The sequence below is a fragment of the Dipodomys merriami genome, unplaced genomic scaffold (genome assembly GCF_024711535.1).
Source record: "Dipodomys merriami isolate MVZ:Mamm:240054 unplaced genomic scaffold, mDipMer1.0.p SCAF_13, whole genome shotgun sequence".
In the NCBI taxonomy this organism is placed as follows: Eukaryota; Metazoa; Chordata; class Mammalia; order Rodentia; family Heteromyidae; genus Dipodomys; species Dipodomys merriami.
In genome coordinates, this window is record NW_027202604.1 from 31,818,127 (window position 1) to 31,837,216 (window position 19,090).

The 19,090-nt window shown below is 36.8% G+C and overlaps 1 protein-coding gene across 1 annotated transcript in view; it reads left to right on the forward strand.

The window, feature by feature from the left end:
- The window catches only part of Cntn6 (contactin 6), a 267,806-nt gene that overhangs the window by 118,031 nt on the left and 130,685 nt on the right, over positions 1–19,090 (forward strand). Inside the window, 1 exon segment of the mRNA XM_070018410.1 lies at positions 5,343–5,518. Coding sequence (XP_069874511.1) covers positions 5,343–5,518 — 176 coding nt within the window.

A 19,090-nucleotide genomic window follows, 5' to 3' on the forward strand; every position in this document is an offset into this window, starting at 1 on the left:
AAACTGTCTTTTTAACATTTCACTTATGAAAATTTCCCTATTATTACAATTATTTAACCAACATAACTCAACTGTTAGGAAAAGATTGATCACTTTACTGTTTGTTTCTCTCAGTTCAAGGTTTGCTTGATTGTTAGTTTGCTCTCCTTAAATAATGATCTGTTTTATTTAATTTACCAACAAGTTACATATATAAAATCTGATTAACATAATCTTCCAGGAACACCTAATATTTACAGTTGTAATTTCATGTTTTGAAAGCTAATTCAGTTGATTATAGAAGTTGATATGGTTTGGTAGGGAAAGGAAGTAATATTTAAATCTCCATTTTTTTTAAAGTTCGCTTTTAAATAAGTTAAGTACATCATATACATACAAGGGTAAGAAAAATAAATGATGTTCATGTAAAAGTACTGGATGGTAATAAGTAAAATGATGTGATTCTGAAGACAATTTGGAAATTAGCATTTCTATGAAGAAATAAAATAAAGACTAAAAACAATAATGTCACTAAATAGCTTATATTCCTAAAATACTTGTAAACTGAAAAGCTAAAGAAAAGTAATTTAGCTTCTTATTTCTAATCTCTGTAGCCTGCCTTACTTCATCTCTAACATTATATTACAAAACACTCATAGAATAGAAGTTTGAAGAGAGAGCAGGAATTAAATTTTTAATTCCTAAATGTCAGACTCAGACCCAATTTCACTGATAATAAAGCAAAGGGCAGAGGTATTTTAGATAAAATGCATTAGCAACAAAACGTGAAAGTTTGGTTTTAATATGACTCTTTCTTACTTAGATTTTTATTTTAGAAAACTCTCCACAATTGTATTCACCTGGGGGGGGGGCGGAGAGGGGGCAGGCTGCGTGCAGAGAAAACAAGAGAAAAGAGAAAAGTGAGCCAGAGTAAGAACCAAGGAGAGACAGACACTAAGACAGACAGGCACTGAGCAAGTACATTAGAAGGAAAAGTTTTATTATCACAGACAAGATATTTAAAATGTTTGGGTATAGTATAAAACAAAACAAAGAGCCTTTGACTAGAAATAAGTGTTCTAGTCTGCCATCCCATTTATTTTCTTCTTGGTATAAACTCCCTTCTTCATAAATATGGAGTCCTTTTTTTGCATAGTAGTTTTTAAAGAAAGAGCGCTCAAGTGAAATCTAGTATTTAATTTATAAAAAACAAAAAAATAAAAATAAACACATTGTTGTAACAAATGTATTCTGTTCTCTCTTTTGAAGGGAATTAAGCTGTATTTTTTTGTTTCCTTTACTAAATCCAATATAGCAAGCAAAATTTCACAGAGGTAGTTGGCAATGTTAAAAGTAGAACTTTGGAAAGTTTAAGAGCAATATGCTGAAAGTCACTTCCAATGAAATTCATGTCCTCACCAACAGGAGTTTAGTGATAGCTAGAAGATAGGAAACACTAGGAAAATCTGGTCAAAAGATTTCCTGTGGGAAGGATTTCCCCAATTTTCAAAGATCAAATAACAGGAGACAAAAATCTAGCCAATGAGCCTTGGAAAGGAGAGAGAAATGAGCTGGTCAGTTGGTCAAAGATGGTGCTTGGGTACGTTTGCTTATTTATATTTACTAAATCCAGAAAAAAATACGATAGCAATGAGCTTGTTCCAATATTTTATTTAGGTAAATGAAATAATACACATAAAATTATTTCTTTGTAGATTATCATTTTTCTCAAATAAAACCAAAACCAACAACAAAACAGAAAGGATTTAGTACATGTGTTTTTGTTTTTTTTCTTTTCAGGTCAGGGGTAGGTTTATTCATCGTTCTGGCTGGCACCAGGCCATGTTGGCCCTCCACATGGCTGGGAAAGGCCTGGGAATAAGAGCTGGGAAAGAGAGAGAGCTGGGAAAGAGAAGAGAAGGAAAGAGCTGAGAAAGAGCTAGAAAAGAGCACAGAGAGGACGTCCGGACCTGGGCTAGGCCTTATCTAGGGTATGGGGCTGAGGAATCGAACCCAGGGCCTCAGGCATGCAAGGCAAGCGCTCTACCACTGAGCCACCTTCCCAGCCCTAGTACATGTGTTTTTGAAGATTTCTAACACATTTTCTCATGACCTGGTCACCAGAGATAATTCCTTGTTATAATGTGTTCATTTTCCTCTTCATCTTGCTCAATCATGTTCAATCTCATGAGATAAAGCAGAATGCATATTATTGCATATTATATGCATATTATTGTGCCCATTTTATGACCAATGAAAATGGTTCCTGGGGAAGTCACATGACTTATCCAACCATATAAAACAAAGGATGCTAAGGCTAGTACTAGAACTCTTTTCTCAGTAAAACAGTCTCATATTTACTCTATATTGAGATCAGTTAGTGATATTTAATATTTAGATTTTATTGATTTTCTTCAAAGTCTGGGAACAGATTTAGAATAAGCAGTGAAAAATAAAGGCTTAGTTTTTGAAACAATACACACACACACACACACACACACACACACACACACACACACACACACACACACACACACATACACACAACCAAGAGGCACCAAATACAACCCCAGTTACATTTTTTAACACAGAACCTAAGTGTCGAACACGAAAGGCTGTTGCCCAAGAAAAAGTCCAGATTTTAGTTCAAATCCATTATACTTCCTGGAATTAATATATTAACTATATGCTAAAAAATAACCACCTAAATTATACTTCTGAGTTTTATCACAAGAAAATATCCAAGATTTGCAATGTTATCAGTAAAGTGTCTATGACATTTGCTTGAATTCATTAGAACTATTTTTCCATTGATTTAAACATATTAATTAGGACAAAGCCCACACCAGGAGCTGAACTCCTGATCTATATGCACAGTTTAATAATCATTGTACCATAGTGATTAGAATGATTACGAGGATACTGTGAAAAATTCATTTGCTGCAGCTAAGCCAACAACTTTGAATTTGTGTTGAAAAACAATTACTGAGCTTAATTAGGAGCATGTAATGATGACAGCAGTTATTTCAGTGATTGATTCCAAAATTAAAGAGAGCTGGCAAACTAAGTAAGGGTATATACTTTGCTTTGAAAATGATAGGGAACACAGAGGTCCAAAGATCGTGTCCTGTAAGCAAATTATGAAAGACAGAATTACAGCATTTGTTAGGAGGATATCGGCCTCTTGAGACAAGCCTACAGAAAGAAAAGTTTGTGTTTTCTTATACAAATATTGAAAACAAGAAATTGCCTGTATAAAGCCCTATAGAAAAAAACCCCAATGTACTCTTTGAATGTTGTCTTTATTTATTGAAGAAAAGTTGAAGCATAAAAAAAATAATGGCCAGGTACTGGTGGCTCATACCTGTAATCCTACCTACTCAGAAGGCTGAGATCTGAGGATCACAGTTCAAAGGCAGCCTGAGCTGAAAAGTCCATCAGAATCTTCTGTTAACCACCAGAAAACCAGAAGTGGTGCTGTGGCTCAAAGTGGGTAGAGTTCTAGCTTTGAACAAAAAAGCTCAAGGAGAGCATCCAGGCCCCAAGTTCAAGTCTCATGACCAACAACAACAGAAAGCTAATAATTTAAAAATAACAGGGTTGTCTCAAAACCTGTTATGGTTGTGGTCCATCAATGTACAAAGTCTTTTATAGAGAATATACTAAGTTCATGCTTCTTTCCTACTTTCACAGGTATTTGCCAGATTCTCCCCATTGGATATTTCAGGAAACTCTTCATTCTATAGAATAATATTACTTACAACTGGCCCACCTCACCAAAATATTTTAAAAATGATTTCATTATGAATGAAAAAAATCTCACTTGTCATAAATCCTACAAAGTCTGATTTGGAAATCAAGTGTATTGTAAAATTTTTTATGTATTTCATTTATATATTCTAAATTAAAGATGGAGGTGCAGATCTAGCCAGTGCAGAAACATTTGTGAGATTTTTGTCTCCTCTTAACCAGAAAAAAAATAAAAAAGCTAGAAGTAGAGGTATAGCCAGGTAGTAGAAAATCATTCTAGAGCAAAAATATAAATGTAGGCTTGAGGCCCTGAGTTCAAGCCCCAGTAATGACCAAAACGAACAGACACATACATGAATGAATAAATTTATATTCAATGAACTTGTATGCTTTTCTCTTATTAATCAATCTTTAGTAATCGAAGCCTCAGCAAGGAATCGAGCAGGAGTGGGTGGAGAGTTTTGCTTTGTTCTCCATTCCTACTTCTGTTTGCTGTAATTTACTATTTCTAAGTGTTTTTCCCTAAACTGTTTATATGACTCCACACAGATTACCCCCCCCCCCAGGAATAGATCTTATTAACTATGCTGTGTTCATAATTCAAAATATTTGAGGATTCATTGGGTAGTGGAAGACAGGGGAAGTAAAGTTTGGTTAAAGAATGTGTGGTTGTTCGTGTGTCTTAATGACAACCAAGTGAAATTTCTCAAGCTTCTTTTTTTTTTGGGGGGGGGGGGGGAGAAGTCCGGTCATGGGGCCTGAACTCTGGGCCTCAGCTCTTCAGCTCAAGGCTAGCGCTCTACCACTTGAACCACAGCGCCACTTCCGGCTTTTATTTTTTCTGCTTATGTGGTGCTGAGGAATTGAACCCAGGGCCTCATGCATTCAAGGCAAGCACTCTACCACTGAGCCACCTGCTCAGCCCCTTCTCAAGCTTCTTATGTTTGAACAGAAACATACAACTCCATTGCACCTCAGCTAGTTAATTCATGGACTAAAGGATTATTGAGAGACTTCTGGCTTCCTAAAATTTAAAAAAAAAAACTCTTCAAGCTGCATTTGTTTTGCTAACATATCATTTTCGTTTGGCACTCCTCAGAGCCATTGAAACATTATCAGCATGATTAATTTTTGAAGTCACTGAATGCACAAAGTTGTCAAGCTATTCTTGCCTCGTTATCAGGCTCCAATTAGCATTGGAAGGTCTTTGTTGGCAATTTTGTGCCATTGGTAATATAACTTCCTTTGATTTCTATCTCTAACTCAGTTTTGACCTTCACTTATGCAGCATCAGCTGTGAGAGTTCATGGATAGTATAGAATTTGAAAGGGCTTTAAAGGAATACGGTGGCCAGTATTATTGGCTTTATGTTTCATTTTTATTTCTCAGTTCAAGGGTTCTGTTGCCTTTTGGTATACAATTGAACGAACTTCTTGAAGAGTACGAGAGTTTTCAAATAGCCTAATTATTGGTATCATGGAGCTCAAGGCAGTTACCTTTGAAGAATCTGGGAGCTTTTCATTTTGTTGTTAAGTTTGTAGGGATCAAAACTGCATATTAAGACAAGTAGCAATCAGTTCTCTGTGTTCTAACTTCATGTCTTTCCCTTGAAGGTGGAAGCAGAATGCCACAGATATTGATCTGAACCTGAGTTATCACTACAAGTTGGAGGGGGGACGCTTGGCTATCCGGAGCCCCCACACAGATCAAGACATTGGCACCTACCAGTGCCTGGCCACCAATGTTCTGGGGACCATTCTAAGTCGGAAGGCAAAACTACAGTTTGCATGTAAGTTTAGAGGGAAAAATATCTCTCCTCTGTGTGTTTCTGAAAATATAATATAATATTTATAAGTATATTATGGGGAATAGCAAGCTTTGCCAATAACCTCTTTTTGGAAAGGAATGGTTTTATGAATGTAAAAAAAAAATCTGACTAATTTTCTTGTCTGTGGTTGACATCTGTAATCTTAGCTACTCAGGAAGCTGAGATCTAAAGATTACAGTTCTAAGTCAGCCTGGGTAGAACAGTTCATGAGATTCTTATCTGCAGCTAACCACCAAAAAGCAGAAAGTAAAGAAATGGCTCAAACAGTAGAGCACCAACCTTGAGAAACAATAGAAATTAAAATAAAAAATAATTAAGGGACAGTATCCAGGCTGTGAGTTCAAGTCCCAGTACTGACACACACACACACACACACACACACACACACACACACACACACACACACACACACACACACACACACACACACACACACACACACACACACACACAGTTTTGTAGTTTGGGGATCTATATAAGGAAACCTTTCTCTATACAGACCAAAAAACAAAAACGGAGTAAAATGAAAGAAAACATCAGTGCCATTACATGAGGTAAATTATTGTTAGAAAGTCTCAAAAAGTTCCAGATATAAATAGTAAGATAACAGTTTTCTAAGATAGTGTTATTGGCCCTTTAATTTGTTTTCCTTTTGCTTTGGGTATTTATGTGAAGAACCCACAGGAGAAATCAGAGGGCAGAGGTGTCACTGGCAAAGAGGAGTGTGTTCTTCTTGGAAGGGCGATCTCATACCCATGGTGCAGTGGAGATGGAAATGAAGTGGTTGCCAAAGGCAGGCTTTATATTAACTGTAACAATGCCCAGCTGTATCACATAAATGTCATCCAAGTAATTACCTTGGTGACATTTGGGGACATTAGCCGATGAACAATAGACATACTGTTTCTTATATTCCTTATATATTGTGTTTCCAGGGACAAAAATGTTTCTTATTGGCTTCAGTGAAAGCCTTGTTGGAGAGTAATTATATCTGTGGATGTCGACAAAGCAGAAGGCTTGCGTTTCTCCTTTGTAGAGAAAGCTCCCTGCACTCTGGCACTATACCTTTGGGATCCACAGGCTTAGCTGCTATTCTTGAGGGGCTCATGGAAATGTCTGCACTGTCTTATAACTTCAAGAAATTGAATGATTTGAAATTTCATTAATAAATGTGTGCCCTAAGCCCACCTTGCAAAATTACTTTAGTCATCAGAAGATACATGAATTAATAATTGTGTCTGTTTCTCCTCGAAAAGCTGATGTTGAAAGGTATTTTATGTGACGAGTCTCATAGCCTACTCACAATTCCATTTCTATTGACCATTTTGAGATTTGATCCTAAATATATGTGTATCTAGCTAGCTAGCTACATATCATCTATCTATAGTATATATATATAATCTATATATCATCTATATAAGATACAGTCATGTATCTTATATTAGTGTGTGTATACACGTGTGTGTTCACACATTCATTTACATGTATATGTACAAATGCACACAGGTTTATACCCTGAAATTGCTCTGAGTATATGCAAATTTGTACAAGTTTATACACGTGGAATAAGAAGTCAGTGGATCTAAGTAGAATATAGATGAACAGAGGTTGGTAAGTTGGTAGCATTTTTAAGATAGTAGAGATAATTAAAATTGATTTCTGCATTCCAGCTAGGAATCATAACTTGGTAAAATCATAGAGAACAAAATATAATACATTACCTAAATGAGCAATTGCTCCAGAGGCTGAATGATTCTATCACAATAATTAATTCTCTTGTGTGTTAAGGCAATGTCCCTCGAAGATACATATAATTTGAATCCGATTTCAGAATGATAAATCTGACTCCCTGGAAAAGGAGATTCCATATATGTTACAGTACTTATTTTCTAAATAACTCCTAAATTTCTCTAGCAATAATTATGGATTCTATCTGTTCTTGAAAACAACTGATTTTCTGTGCCTAAAAATCAAAGTATTATTCTTTACAAAATAACTTCATCTGTTTATTTCAATTAATATCCTGTCAATTTTTAACACAAATACTCTTTAAAGTTCTCTATTTAACTTACCTTCTTGTTTGCTTTTTAAAAATCCATATAACTGGGGCTGGGAAGGTGGCTCAGTGGTAGAGTGCTTGCCTTGCATGCCTGAGGCCCTGGGTTCGATTCCTCAGCACCACATAAGCAAAAAGAAAAAAGCTGGAAGTGGCACTGTGGCTCAAGTGGTAGAGCGCTAGCCTTGAGCTGAAGAGCTGAGGGACAGCGCCCAGGCCCAGAGTTCAGGCTCCACGACCGGACCCCCCCCAAAAAAATCCATATAACTTAAAGAATCTCTATTTTGAACATATTCTTTCTTTGCCCAAAAGAATAAGGCAAGGTTAAAAATTGAGAAGTAATTAAATGCCTTTATTTAGATGAATGAGAGAAATGGAAACGTTGGTCACTGATGAGTTTCCTGTATCTTTATAAGTTTTCTGGAGGGATAGCTAAAGGTGTATGATTGTTGATCCTTAAAAGCATCATTATTATTCGTTTATTTGGAATGTAAAATGCCCTATATTCATGATCTTACCTTTCTCCTAGCAAGGTATAATAAAGAGTCTTTGCTCATTACACTGACATTTGAAGAAAGGACCACATATTTTTCTTCTTCTGTCCTATTTTTACATTGATGTCATATTTAAATTTTCTTATTGGATCCAAGAGATAGTTGCTAGCATGTAAACATGGAAATGATTAATCCTGAATACATGCTAACAAAACAGAAAGTTCCTGAAATGCATGGACTTCTGTATCCACATTTTGATTCCTCACCATCTCCCTCATAAAGTTCAAAAGTGGTTGTTTTCCTGAAAAAGCCTTTGTTAGAATATTGATGATGGTTAGTGGATAGGGCCTGATACAGACAGAGTCTGAGTTCAACATTGCATCTCTGTCAAATGCAACATAATGAAATCTGGCCAGTTCTTAACAACATTGAACATCTAGCAAGGAATCTGTAGAATAAGACTAGAAGTAATGGCTATCACAGAGGAGAGGGATTGAATTAACTGAAAAAAAAGAAGACGTAAAATCTTCCATTCTGTACATGGTAAGACAATCATCCATTGTTCTTTCTTAAGTTTATTGTTTCTCTTAACTTGGCCAAATGCACATTTCAATCTGATACTGTTTCTCAAAAGAAAAATCTTCTAGTTTATACTTTGAAAATTTCTTCAGGCCAATTTCTGACTCTCTTATTTTCAAGTCTTTTGGATACGTTAGTCTATCTTATCTCTCTTGGACCATGATGGGTGGCAGATTTCGTTGCTGTTTCCATTTGCAAGATTCACTGAAATCAAGACTTTGTTCAGATATGTTTTTAGAGAACACTTTTCATCATTGTTATTGTAAAGGGAAGGTACAGAGGGGTTGCAATTACCTAAGTCAGGTAAAGAGTCTAACTCTTTTGGACAATGTTGCCTTCCCTTTTCAGTTCCTCCCAGCTTTTCCCTTCGATCCCCACCCACAGGTGTATAGTTCATTTTCAACATACTGTCTAATGAGTACTGCTGCTGCATTTGTTCACCCTTTGTCCCTCCATTTCTATGCTCCTTTCTTACCCTCCCAAAGTCAGATAAATGAATAAACAAGAGAAAAAGAAAAGAAAAACCAATAACAATCACAACAAAAATAACCAGTTGTTTCCATTCCCTGGGGTGCATTTCAATAAATATTAGTTTATATGATGTTTTCACCTAGGCATTATACCTTTGTGTTCCTTTCCTAATAGTATCCTCCTTTGGTCTCACTGTATGCAAATGTCTAAAGTCCAGTATACTTTTTCATGTTCAAGTGAGAACACTTTTTTAAGAACCCTTTTTACATAGATGCTAAAGAATTCAGAATCTGAAATCTAGACTTCTCACATTACAATATTGAGTTCCTACCAAACCCTGCCACACAGGTCTTGGAAACTTTCTTTATTCCAGTTGCAAATGGCATAATAACTTAAATGAAAACTATTAAGGTTAAGTTAAATTATGGTTTTAAACAATTATGTGTATTAAATAACAAACCATATATTTAAGACATAGGTAAACCATATAAGTAAGATAGGTTCTGGGGTAACCTATCCAGAGTCCCCTGGATGAGTGCTAAAGGTCCTGCTCTTAATACCCAGACCTGTTCTTTCTCTGCATTTCATGGGAAGACTTTTTGGCTTAACTCCTCCCCTTATCCTATCTTCTTTCCCTACTCCCTGCTGAGAACACTACTTCCATAGATCTTATGGGCATAAATCCTTGCCTCAGGTTCTACTTTTAAGGAATTCAAATGACAGATAACTAAACATTTACTGTCAGATATTTGGTCTACTTTTTGATGGAAATCTTGGGTCCAGAAGCCTTACTCAGACAACTTCCTTAGGGTAGAATTAGAATAGAGATGTTCCAGTTCTCTCAGTTGACAATTCATTGTTGAGGGTCATTTTGACCTTCAGAAGAATTGGACTTAAGAATAGCCTTTCATATGTGGATTGTCCATGAAAGAGACTAATATTCCCTTTGGTAATTGATGGCTTTTGCTTGTCTGGAAGTTCAGTAATCCAGAGGCATAATCTGAATTTCTTTTTCTTTTATTTTTATTTATGTATTTATTTTCTGCTGGTCCTGAGGTTTGAACTCAAGACCTGGGTTCTATCCTTCAGAGTTATTTATTTATTTTGGCTCAAGATTGGTGCTCTACCACTTGAGTGATGGCTCCACTTCAGGCTTTTTGGTGGTGAACTGGAGATAAGAGTCTTACTGACTTTCCTGCCCAGGCTGGCTTCAGAGCTTAATCCTCAGATACTCAGATCCTCTTGTATAGCTAGGATTACAGGTGTGAGCCACCAGGGTTTGGATGACTTTTTTAGACTTTGCCTTCATTGTGAATCATCTTACCATGGAACAAGACTGAAATGTATATTGTAATTTATTAAAAGCTGATTATTATGAAGCATCCTCCTAAATCTTTAACCATCTATGTAATCTAGAAACCTCATTCACCTCTCTAGGCTTTTTAATTATTAGATTATAAAAGTTTTGAGGTATTAAAATATGAAAGTTCCTTTCAGTTTTTTAGTATAATATTCTGCCCTTTCAGGAAAGCAGATAGGTTCTATTGTAAACTCCCCCATTAACCCCAGGCAGATTCATTCCTTCAGTACATTGAACAGGTGTCTAGTCACCAAATGCTCCAGTTGTCTTTCTAGAATTCTTGAATGATAAAAAAAAACATTTTGACTTTTAAAAGCATTTATAACAGCTCTGCATTCTTATCTCAAGGTCTTTGGTGGTAAAGGTTGAGTGTAGATTGAGGTTGAATGTCTTCCTTTCATACGGATGTTAATGAATTATTCTGTTCTGTGAGAGAACATCTGTCATTGCCATTTAAAATGTCATCCTTGAGAAAATGAGTTAGGTACTTTGAAGGAAACCTGTGATTCCACTTTTCTTTTTCGATTCTTAATATAGAATTCTACCAATGGGAAGAAAATAAACATTTAGGGTAAAATCTATGAATAAGAGTTTTGATCAGGTGCTGGTTCATACTTAACCACAGATCTATTTCTAACATATTTGTTCCATTATAACAGAAGGAAAGCAGCTAGACTAGAGCTTCATAATTGCTTATTCATTTATTCATCTGACAGCCACCTAAGAATGCCTAATTTATATGCATCAAGCACAGTTCTAGGTCCAAAAGATTAAATGGAAGATTTAACCCAGAAAGCTACTGTTAGATGGGAATTTGATGATAAAATATAGAGAAGCCACATTTTGAGAGGTTGAATTGGGAGTCTTTATTAAAAAGCCAGCGACTACAAGTAGACACATGTCTCCCAAAACCTTTCAACCTTTAATATATGGTTAGAAATCTGAGCCATGAAGGTACGAGACACAAGAAAGAATAGAAAAACAATCCCAACAAACCAGATTGACTCTAATGGGGAGCTGAAGAGAGAGACCATGGTGACCTGAGGAGAGTCAGGAGATAGAGGAGGCATGGAGCAAAATGTTGTCTTGGCTGGTAGAGGTCTAAATGGGGTCACAATTAGGAGGCAGGGTCACAGGGAACTGGAGAGTTCAAAGAGTCTCCAGAGTTCAAGGTATAGGTCTGGCAGGTCCAATAACCTATTGTCCAAGTTCCCACCCCTGCCTCTAAAATTTCAGGCATCACCTGGATGTGGGACTTCACCTTCATCCACCAAGAAGCCAAGATGGTGCCAGTTAGACCTAATTCCCTATTAGATGGTGCCGGTTGGACTCATATCCTCATTTCACTACTACCTGTCTCACAGAGCAGACATGTGAACCCTTAAGTGCAAAAAAAAAGAAAAAAAATAAATGTTAATGCATAGTACATACTGCGTGGCAGAGATTATTTCATATTAACTCCAAAGATCCTCACGACAAACCCTCTGAGATGATCCAAATACCCATATTCTGCTGGGCAGAGTGAAGCCCATAAGGTTAAACCAACCTGCCTAAACACAAATAATAAATGGCAAAGTCACTAGTCAAACCCAGGCAGTGAAGGGTAAGGTTCTCTGTTCCCACAATCCTCCTTTGGCCTCAGGAAGTATATGCAATGGAGTAAGAGAAGTCCTGCATACTTTTTCATGTTCAAGTGAGAACACTTTTTTAAGAACCCTTTTTACATAGATGCTAAAGAATTCAGAATCTGAAATCTAGACTTCTCACATTACAATATTGAGTTCCTACCAAACCCTGCCACACAGGTCATGGAAACTTTCTTTATTCCAGTTGCAAATGGCATAATAACTTAAATGAAAACTATTAAGGTTAAGTTAAATTATGGTTTTAAACAATTATGTGTATTAAATAACAAACCATATATTTAAGACATAGGTAAACCATATAAGTAAGATAGGTTCTGGGGTAACCTATCCAGAGTCCCCTGGATGAGTGCTAAAGGTCCTGCTCTTAATACCCAGGCCTTCTACTCTAAGGGATTGTTATATGGGGATTTGATCATGAGATACAGAGAAGCCACATGTTGAGTGGTTGAGTCAGGAATCTTTATTAGAAAGCTGGTGACTGCAAGCAGACATGTCTGCAAGAGAGTCAAGGGACATGAGTTATGGTGCAATGGTGACAGAGTTGGGGGGACCTGAGTAACATCATGGAAAGAGGTCAGCGTCACAGGGAACTCAAGAGTTCAACGAGTCTTATGAGTTCATGGTGCAGGTCTGGCAAGTAGAGGAATCTATTGTTTAAGTCTCTGCCCCATGAGGGAGGGGGAATTAATTTTACCTTAAGAGTTTTTGGAAAGTCTCTATCATCTCCCAAGATGTCAAGATGGCACCAGTTAAAACCAGTATCCATATTTCAGGATGAGGGTCCAGAGTGGAAGGGAAGTGTTTAAATTTGGTGCAAGGAGAAAAGACAAAGACAGCTTACAAAAGTAACAGGGCTTTAATTAAGTCTTGAAATACTACCAAACAGAGAAATGAGGCAAAGAAGGCCATTCAAATCAAATATATAGAAGAGGCAAAATCCACGTGTGGCCAAAGCTATGTACTAACAAAACTATAAGAAGGGCAACATGGAAACAGGAATGCAATGCTGGCTTTAAGAAATGGCTGGTATTTGAGGTTGAGGCTGAAAAATAATTTGAAAGCTGTTAAAAAATAAAAGGAACTAGTATCCAAGGTTGATCAGTAAACAGTGTGTTAGCTGAGTGATACTGTGAGATCCCAAAATAGCAAAGAGAAATCCATTGGAGTATACAATACTGTGGACAGAGGCAAACTGCCTGAGTCGCAGAATGTTCTACAACCAGTATGACACTGTGGGCAAGTATTCACTTACATGTCAAATGAGGTGGTCATTATTGCCTACTTTATATCAGTCCATAAGGGGATACAACACTTTATTTTCTTGTGGGTGCTGGTAGTGAGTCTTCAACTTGAGACCACATGCTCTGGCTTGGCTTTTTTCTAGGCAAGTCTGCCAATCTACCCCTTAAACCACCCTTCCATTTCCAGTTTTGGCTAGTTGGAGATAAGAGTTTCACTGACTTTTCTCCCCAAACTGGCTTAGAACCATAATTTTCAGATTTCAGCCTCCTTGGAAGCAAGGATTATAGGCATGAGCCATCAGTGTCCAGATGACTCAACTCTTATCACCTACAGTATAGTGGGAACTGAGAGATTATTAGGTGAATATCAGGAGTTAGGGGCCTGGCCATGCAATGTGTAGTCAAAGGTCTGTATTTCAACTTTTATCCTCAGGGCAAAAGAAACTTAGAATGATGTTATGGATTTTGAAGATGTTTACAAAAGGCTGTTTGATGCCATATAATTTTTCCTCAGATGTGTTAGGCTGATACTTTTAGTATTACTAATATTTAAACTACTGTGGTCATATTTATGAGTGATCTAAAGCTCTGTTTTTATAACATGTGATGGGGGCAAAGATTTCTTGCACCAGAGTTCAGGATGGATTTTCAGTGTTCAAGGTTAAAATGCAGTAATAATGCATTTTAAAGGATTCTAAACATGTAGACATTTACAATCATCATAATTTTTTCCGGAAGAACGCAAACCATTTATACCTTTTAGGCCATTCATTTCTATTCTAAACCTGTAAGCTATTCTAAGTCATGTTTTACAGATGGAGAAATTCAATGTGATAAAAACTACTTTATTTGCCCAAGGTCATACACACTACAGTAGATACAGAATTTCTCCACTCAAAATGCTTTTTTACATATATTTATTTTGTAGGTAGAGAAAAATCAAATATAATCCTTTTAAATGAAAAAAAATCACATTCAGGGCTAAGTGTGATGGCATATGTGCTGGTTTGAGGGTCATCCCAGACAAAAGTAGGAGAATCTATCTGAAAAATGACTAAAAATAAAAACTAAAGTGAAAAAGGAGCTGAGGCTTAGCAAGTACAAGGCCCTGAGTGGCCAAACCCCAATCCTCCCCACAAAATGAAAAGAGAAAGGAAAAAGAAAAAAAATGCAAGAAAACAATAGTAGTATAACAAAATAGATTGTTATATGGGAGTTCAATGGCTAGATACAGAGAAGACACATTTTTGAGAGGTTGAATTGGGAGTGTTTATTATAAAGCTGGTGACTGCAGGTGGACTTCTGTCTCAAAGACATGTAACCTTTAATATACTTAACACTTAGAAAATAGAGCCATATGAGTAGTAAAGCAAAGAAAGAGCAGAAAAACAATCCCAACAAAACAGATCAACTCCAATGGAGAGCCTAAGTTGGATGCCATGGTGACTTGAGGAAATCCAGAGACATGAGGCATGGTGTCCTGGTGCCGAAGGTGGTCAGAGCCTACATAGGATCCTGGTCAGGGGACAAGGTCACGGTGAGCTAGAAAGCCTAGGAAGTTCATGGCACAGGACTGGCAATAACTTAAGTCCAAGTCCCCACCTTTGCCTCTAGGAGGCCCCCCAATCACCTGTGGGTGAGACTTCATCTTCATTCACCAAGAAGACAAAATGGCGCCAGTGAAACCCAAATCTCTGTCATCCACCATGTTGCCAAGGTGGCACCTGTTAGAGCCAATAGACTCATTTCAATATATGTCCTAATATCAAGACTTTGGCTCCTTGAAGAGAATTTCTAAAGTCTTTTCATACTTGAAAATGGTGTCTATTTTTATTCCATTTCTTAGTCAAGGTCTTTGCAAACAGGAGGAAAAAAATCCCTCATATTTAAAAGGATAAAATGGCAGCAAGAAGTTCCAAAAGTCATTAAAATGCTTTCATATATAAGAAATTCAGAGACTTGCCTATGATCCTGACAGTTTGGTGATAACATTGCATTTACATCTGGAAAAAGAAATTAAGACCCAGGAAAACAACTTTATAAAATAGCACTTAAAAATGCTTTTGGAACATGTAAAGACTCTGATAATTGTGAAGTATGTATTAAGTGGGTAATGCAGATCTAATTATAAATGAAAATGCTAAATGCCTTTCAACCTTTTAATATATCAGAAAAGAGCTAGCTAAACAAGACACTTGAAGGAATTTTTTTCTCTAATTTCTAAAATTAAAAAAGTTGATAAGTTAATATTTTTTATTATCATGTTGAAATAGCACTTAGCCATGTTGCAATAGATTTAATGTTCTGAATTTGTGTTAACAAAATAATAGCATAACCTCCAAATGGTATATCAAGGAGGAAACTTTGCTTTTAAAAATAATTCAGTCTTAAACAAATAGGCTCTGAGCAGTTGCATAAAGTACACCAAGCCACTATTATTTTTATCTGAAAAATCAACAGGAAGGTAGATTATCCATTGCTGTTGCCTCAATTTTCCCATCATCACTGCTGGAAATCTATTTATGTATCTTATCAAAAATGATACATTTTTGGAACTCAGCCTTTTCCCAGTGCCTTCCTCTACTTTATTCAGCAAGATCTAATCTTTTCTCTCTATTTAAGTAAAACTGCATATTCAAGCTACACAGGCCAAGAGTCATGGTAGGAGAGGAAAATATAAGAAAGTAAAGGATCCAATCTAGCGAACCTAGCGATTCTGCTTTGCAAACCTGAAAAAGAAACACAGTCTAAATGTGGTTTTTGATTACTTTTATACGCTTTGACAAATGGTTTTAAGGAATTTATGTGCATAGTCCACATAGATTCAGCTTTATGTACTTTATAGAACTGGCTAAAATTACAACAAAACCTTATTTACAATGCAAGATCATATAGAAGATTTTCTGTTTTTCTTTTTTTGTATGTTTAGCCAATATTTTATAAAAAGAAATATATAAATGGATGTTTAGAAAGAAAATACAAATAATAAAGACCTTGAAATCCCCAGACATGTTCCTTGCATTTTAAGTTATTGACATTCTACAGTTCCCAAGAAGTGTAATGAATATCCAAAAAGTACAAAAGGACAGTAGAAGCTCATTCACCCATTACCAAATGAAGCCCATGAAAGGAATACTTCAGATGTCACAGTGACATCTTTTTGTGCCACCTTCCTCTTACAACTTTCTGCTTCTTCTTCCATAAGTTGACACATATCATGACGTACAAATCTAAAGTTAAATATGTGACTTGTTGAATTCATATAAATTAAAATCATTCACTATATATTTCTTGAAGTCTGGCTTTCCAGTCAAATCTTGGTAAGATTCATCTGTGATATTTAAGTTGTTATAGTTCAGTCTTTCCCATTTCTGAATCATTTATTGCATAAATATGCTATTTTTAATATATATTGTCTGTTGTTACTAGAAATTTGAGTTATTTCTAAGGGCAAAAATGTACCCAATTACACATTGTTATATAGGAATTCAATCACAAGAAACAGAAAAGCCACATTTTTGAGAAATTGAACTGAGAGTCTTTATTAGAAAGCCAGCAACTGCAGGTGGACATATATCCCTGGAAAATTTGTAGCCTCGAATATACTTAACACTGTTAGGAAACTGAGCAAAGAGAGTAGGAGAGTAAAGAAAGAGCAGAAAAACAATTCCAGCAAACCAGATCAACTTCAATGGAGAGCTGAAGTGGGACTCCAAGGTGACTTCAGGAGAGCCAGGAGACACAAGACATAGTGAAACATGGCGGCTGAACTGGTCAGGGCCTAAATAAAGTCCTGGTCAGGCAGCAGGGTCACAGTGAGCTTTAGAGTCTCACATGTCAAGGCACCAAACTGGCAGGTCCTGTAACCTATTTTCCCAGTCCCCACCCTTGACTCTAGGAATTCAGGCACACCCATCACCTGAGGGTGGGACTTCACTTTCATCCACCAATAAGACATGATGGTGCCAGTAAAACCCAACTCTCTATCATCCACCAAGTTGCCAGGATGGCACCAGTTAGACCCAATATCCGTATATATCCATATATCTCTATCTATCTATCTATCTATCTATCTATCTATCTATCTATCTATCTATCTATCTATCTATCTATCTATCTATCTATCTATCTATCTATCTATCAATCTATCTATCTGTCTGTCTGTCTGTCTGTCTGTCTGTCTGTCTGTCTGTCTGTCTGTCCGTCCGTCCGTCCGTCCGTCCGTCCGTCCGTCTATCTATCTATCTATCTATCTATCTATCTATCTATCTATCTATCTATCTATCTATCTATCTATCTATCTATCTATCTATCTATCTATCTATCTATCTCTCTATCTCTCTATCTCTCTATCTATCTATCTATCTATCCATCCATCCATCCATCCATCCATCCATCTATCTATCTATCTATCTATCTATCTATCCATCTATCTATCTATCTATCTATCTATCTATCTATCTATCTATCTATCTATCTATCTATCTATCTATCTATCTATCTTTCTATGTATCTATCTGAAAGAGTATCGGTCCCAGGGGACCATGCAGAGGCAGGCAGAAAGGAGAAAGATTATTATAAGGTTTATTAGAGGATCTATATCACCGCCAAGAGAGGGAGCACATGGCCTCCATCCCCATTCAGGTAACAGGAGGGTCTCGGGGATAGGAAGTGAGGTAGATGGGAGTTCAGGTGCTTCTGGGTGGAGAGAGGGAGGGGCCAGCTGTATGGAGGGAACTCCAGGAATGGGAGGGGCCCAGGTGTGGGTGGCTGAGGACCCAAGGTGAGCATAATACTAACAATATCCAACATATATTTTGGAAATTTCACCATCATTTCTCTTTTGTGTACCTGAAGAAACAGAATTACCAGGCAGTGTGGTATGCATGTGAACAAACTCAAAAGACACCAGTGTGGCCTATGATGATCCCACCTGTAATCCAAGCCCTCAGGATGCAGAGACAGGCAACAGGATCACAAATTGGAGGCTAAGCTTGGGATACATAGACATAGGGGATTCTACCTAAATAAACAACAAAGAAACAAAGAAAAAAAGTCAATAGTAAACTGTTGTCTATTATTATTTTATTTTCTTACCATCGTGTTTTGATCTGTAGTCTTAAAACAATAACCCTAAAGTGTTTGTTTGTTGTTCTTTTGTGCAGTCCTAGGGCTAGATCTCTGGGCTTGGGCATTTTCCCTGAGCTTCTTTTGCTCAAGGTTGAGCCACATCTCTACTTCTGGCTCTTTTGGTAGTGTATTGGAGATAAGAGTCTTTCAGACTTTCCTGTTCCAGCTAGCTTCAAACCATGATGCTCAGATCTCAGCCTCCTGAATAGCCAGGATTACAGGTGTGAACCACCAGCTCCAAGCTATGAAATGTTTTTAAATTAAGAAACAGTTATAGATAATGATAAGCAAGATGGAAATTAATAAATATTTTGACTAAATAATTACTCCAAAATTGGAGGATCTAGCTAGACAGTTGAAATGTATTGCTTGTGTGCTTATCACAGAAAATGTTCTACATTTTTTTTTTTTTTTTTTTGGTCAGCCGTGGGGCTTGAACTCTGGGCCTGGGCATTGTCCCTCAGCTCTTCAGTTCAAGGCGAGCACTCTACCACTTGAGCTACAGCGCCACTTCCGGTTTTCTGGTGGTTTATTGGAGATAGGAGTCTCATGGTCT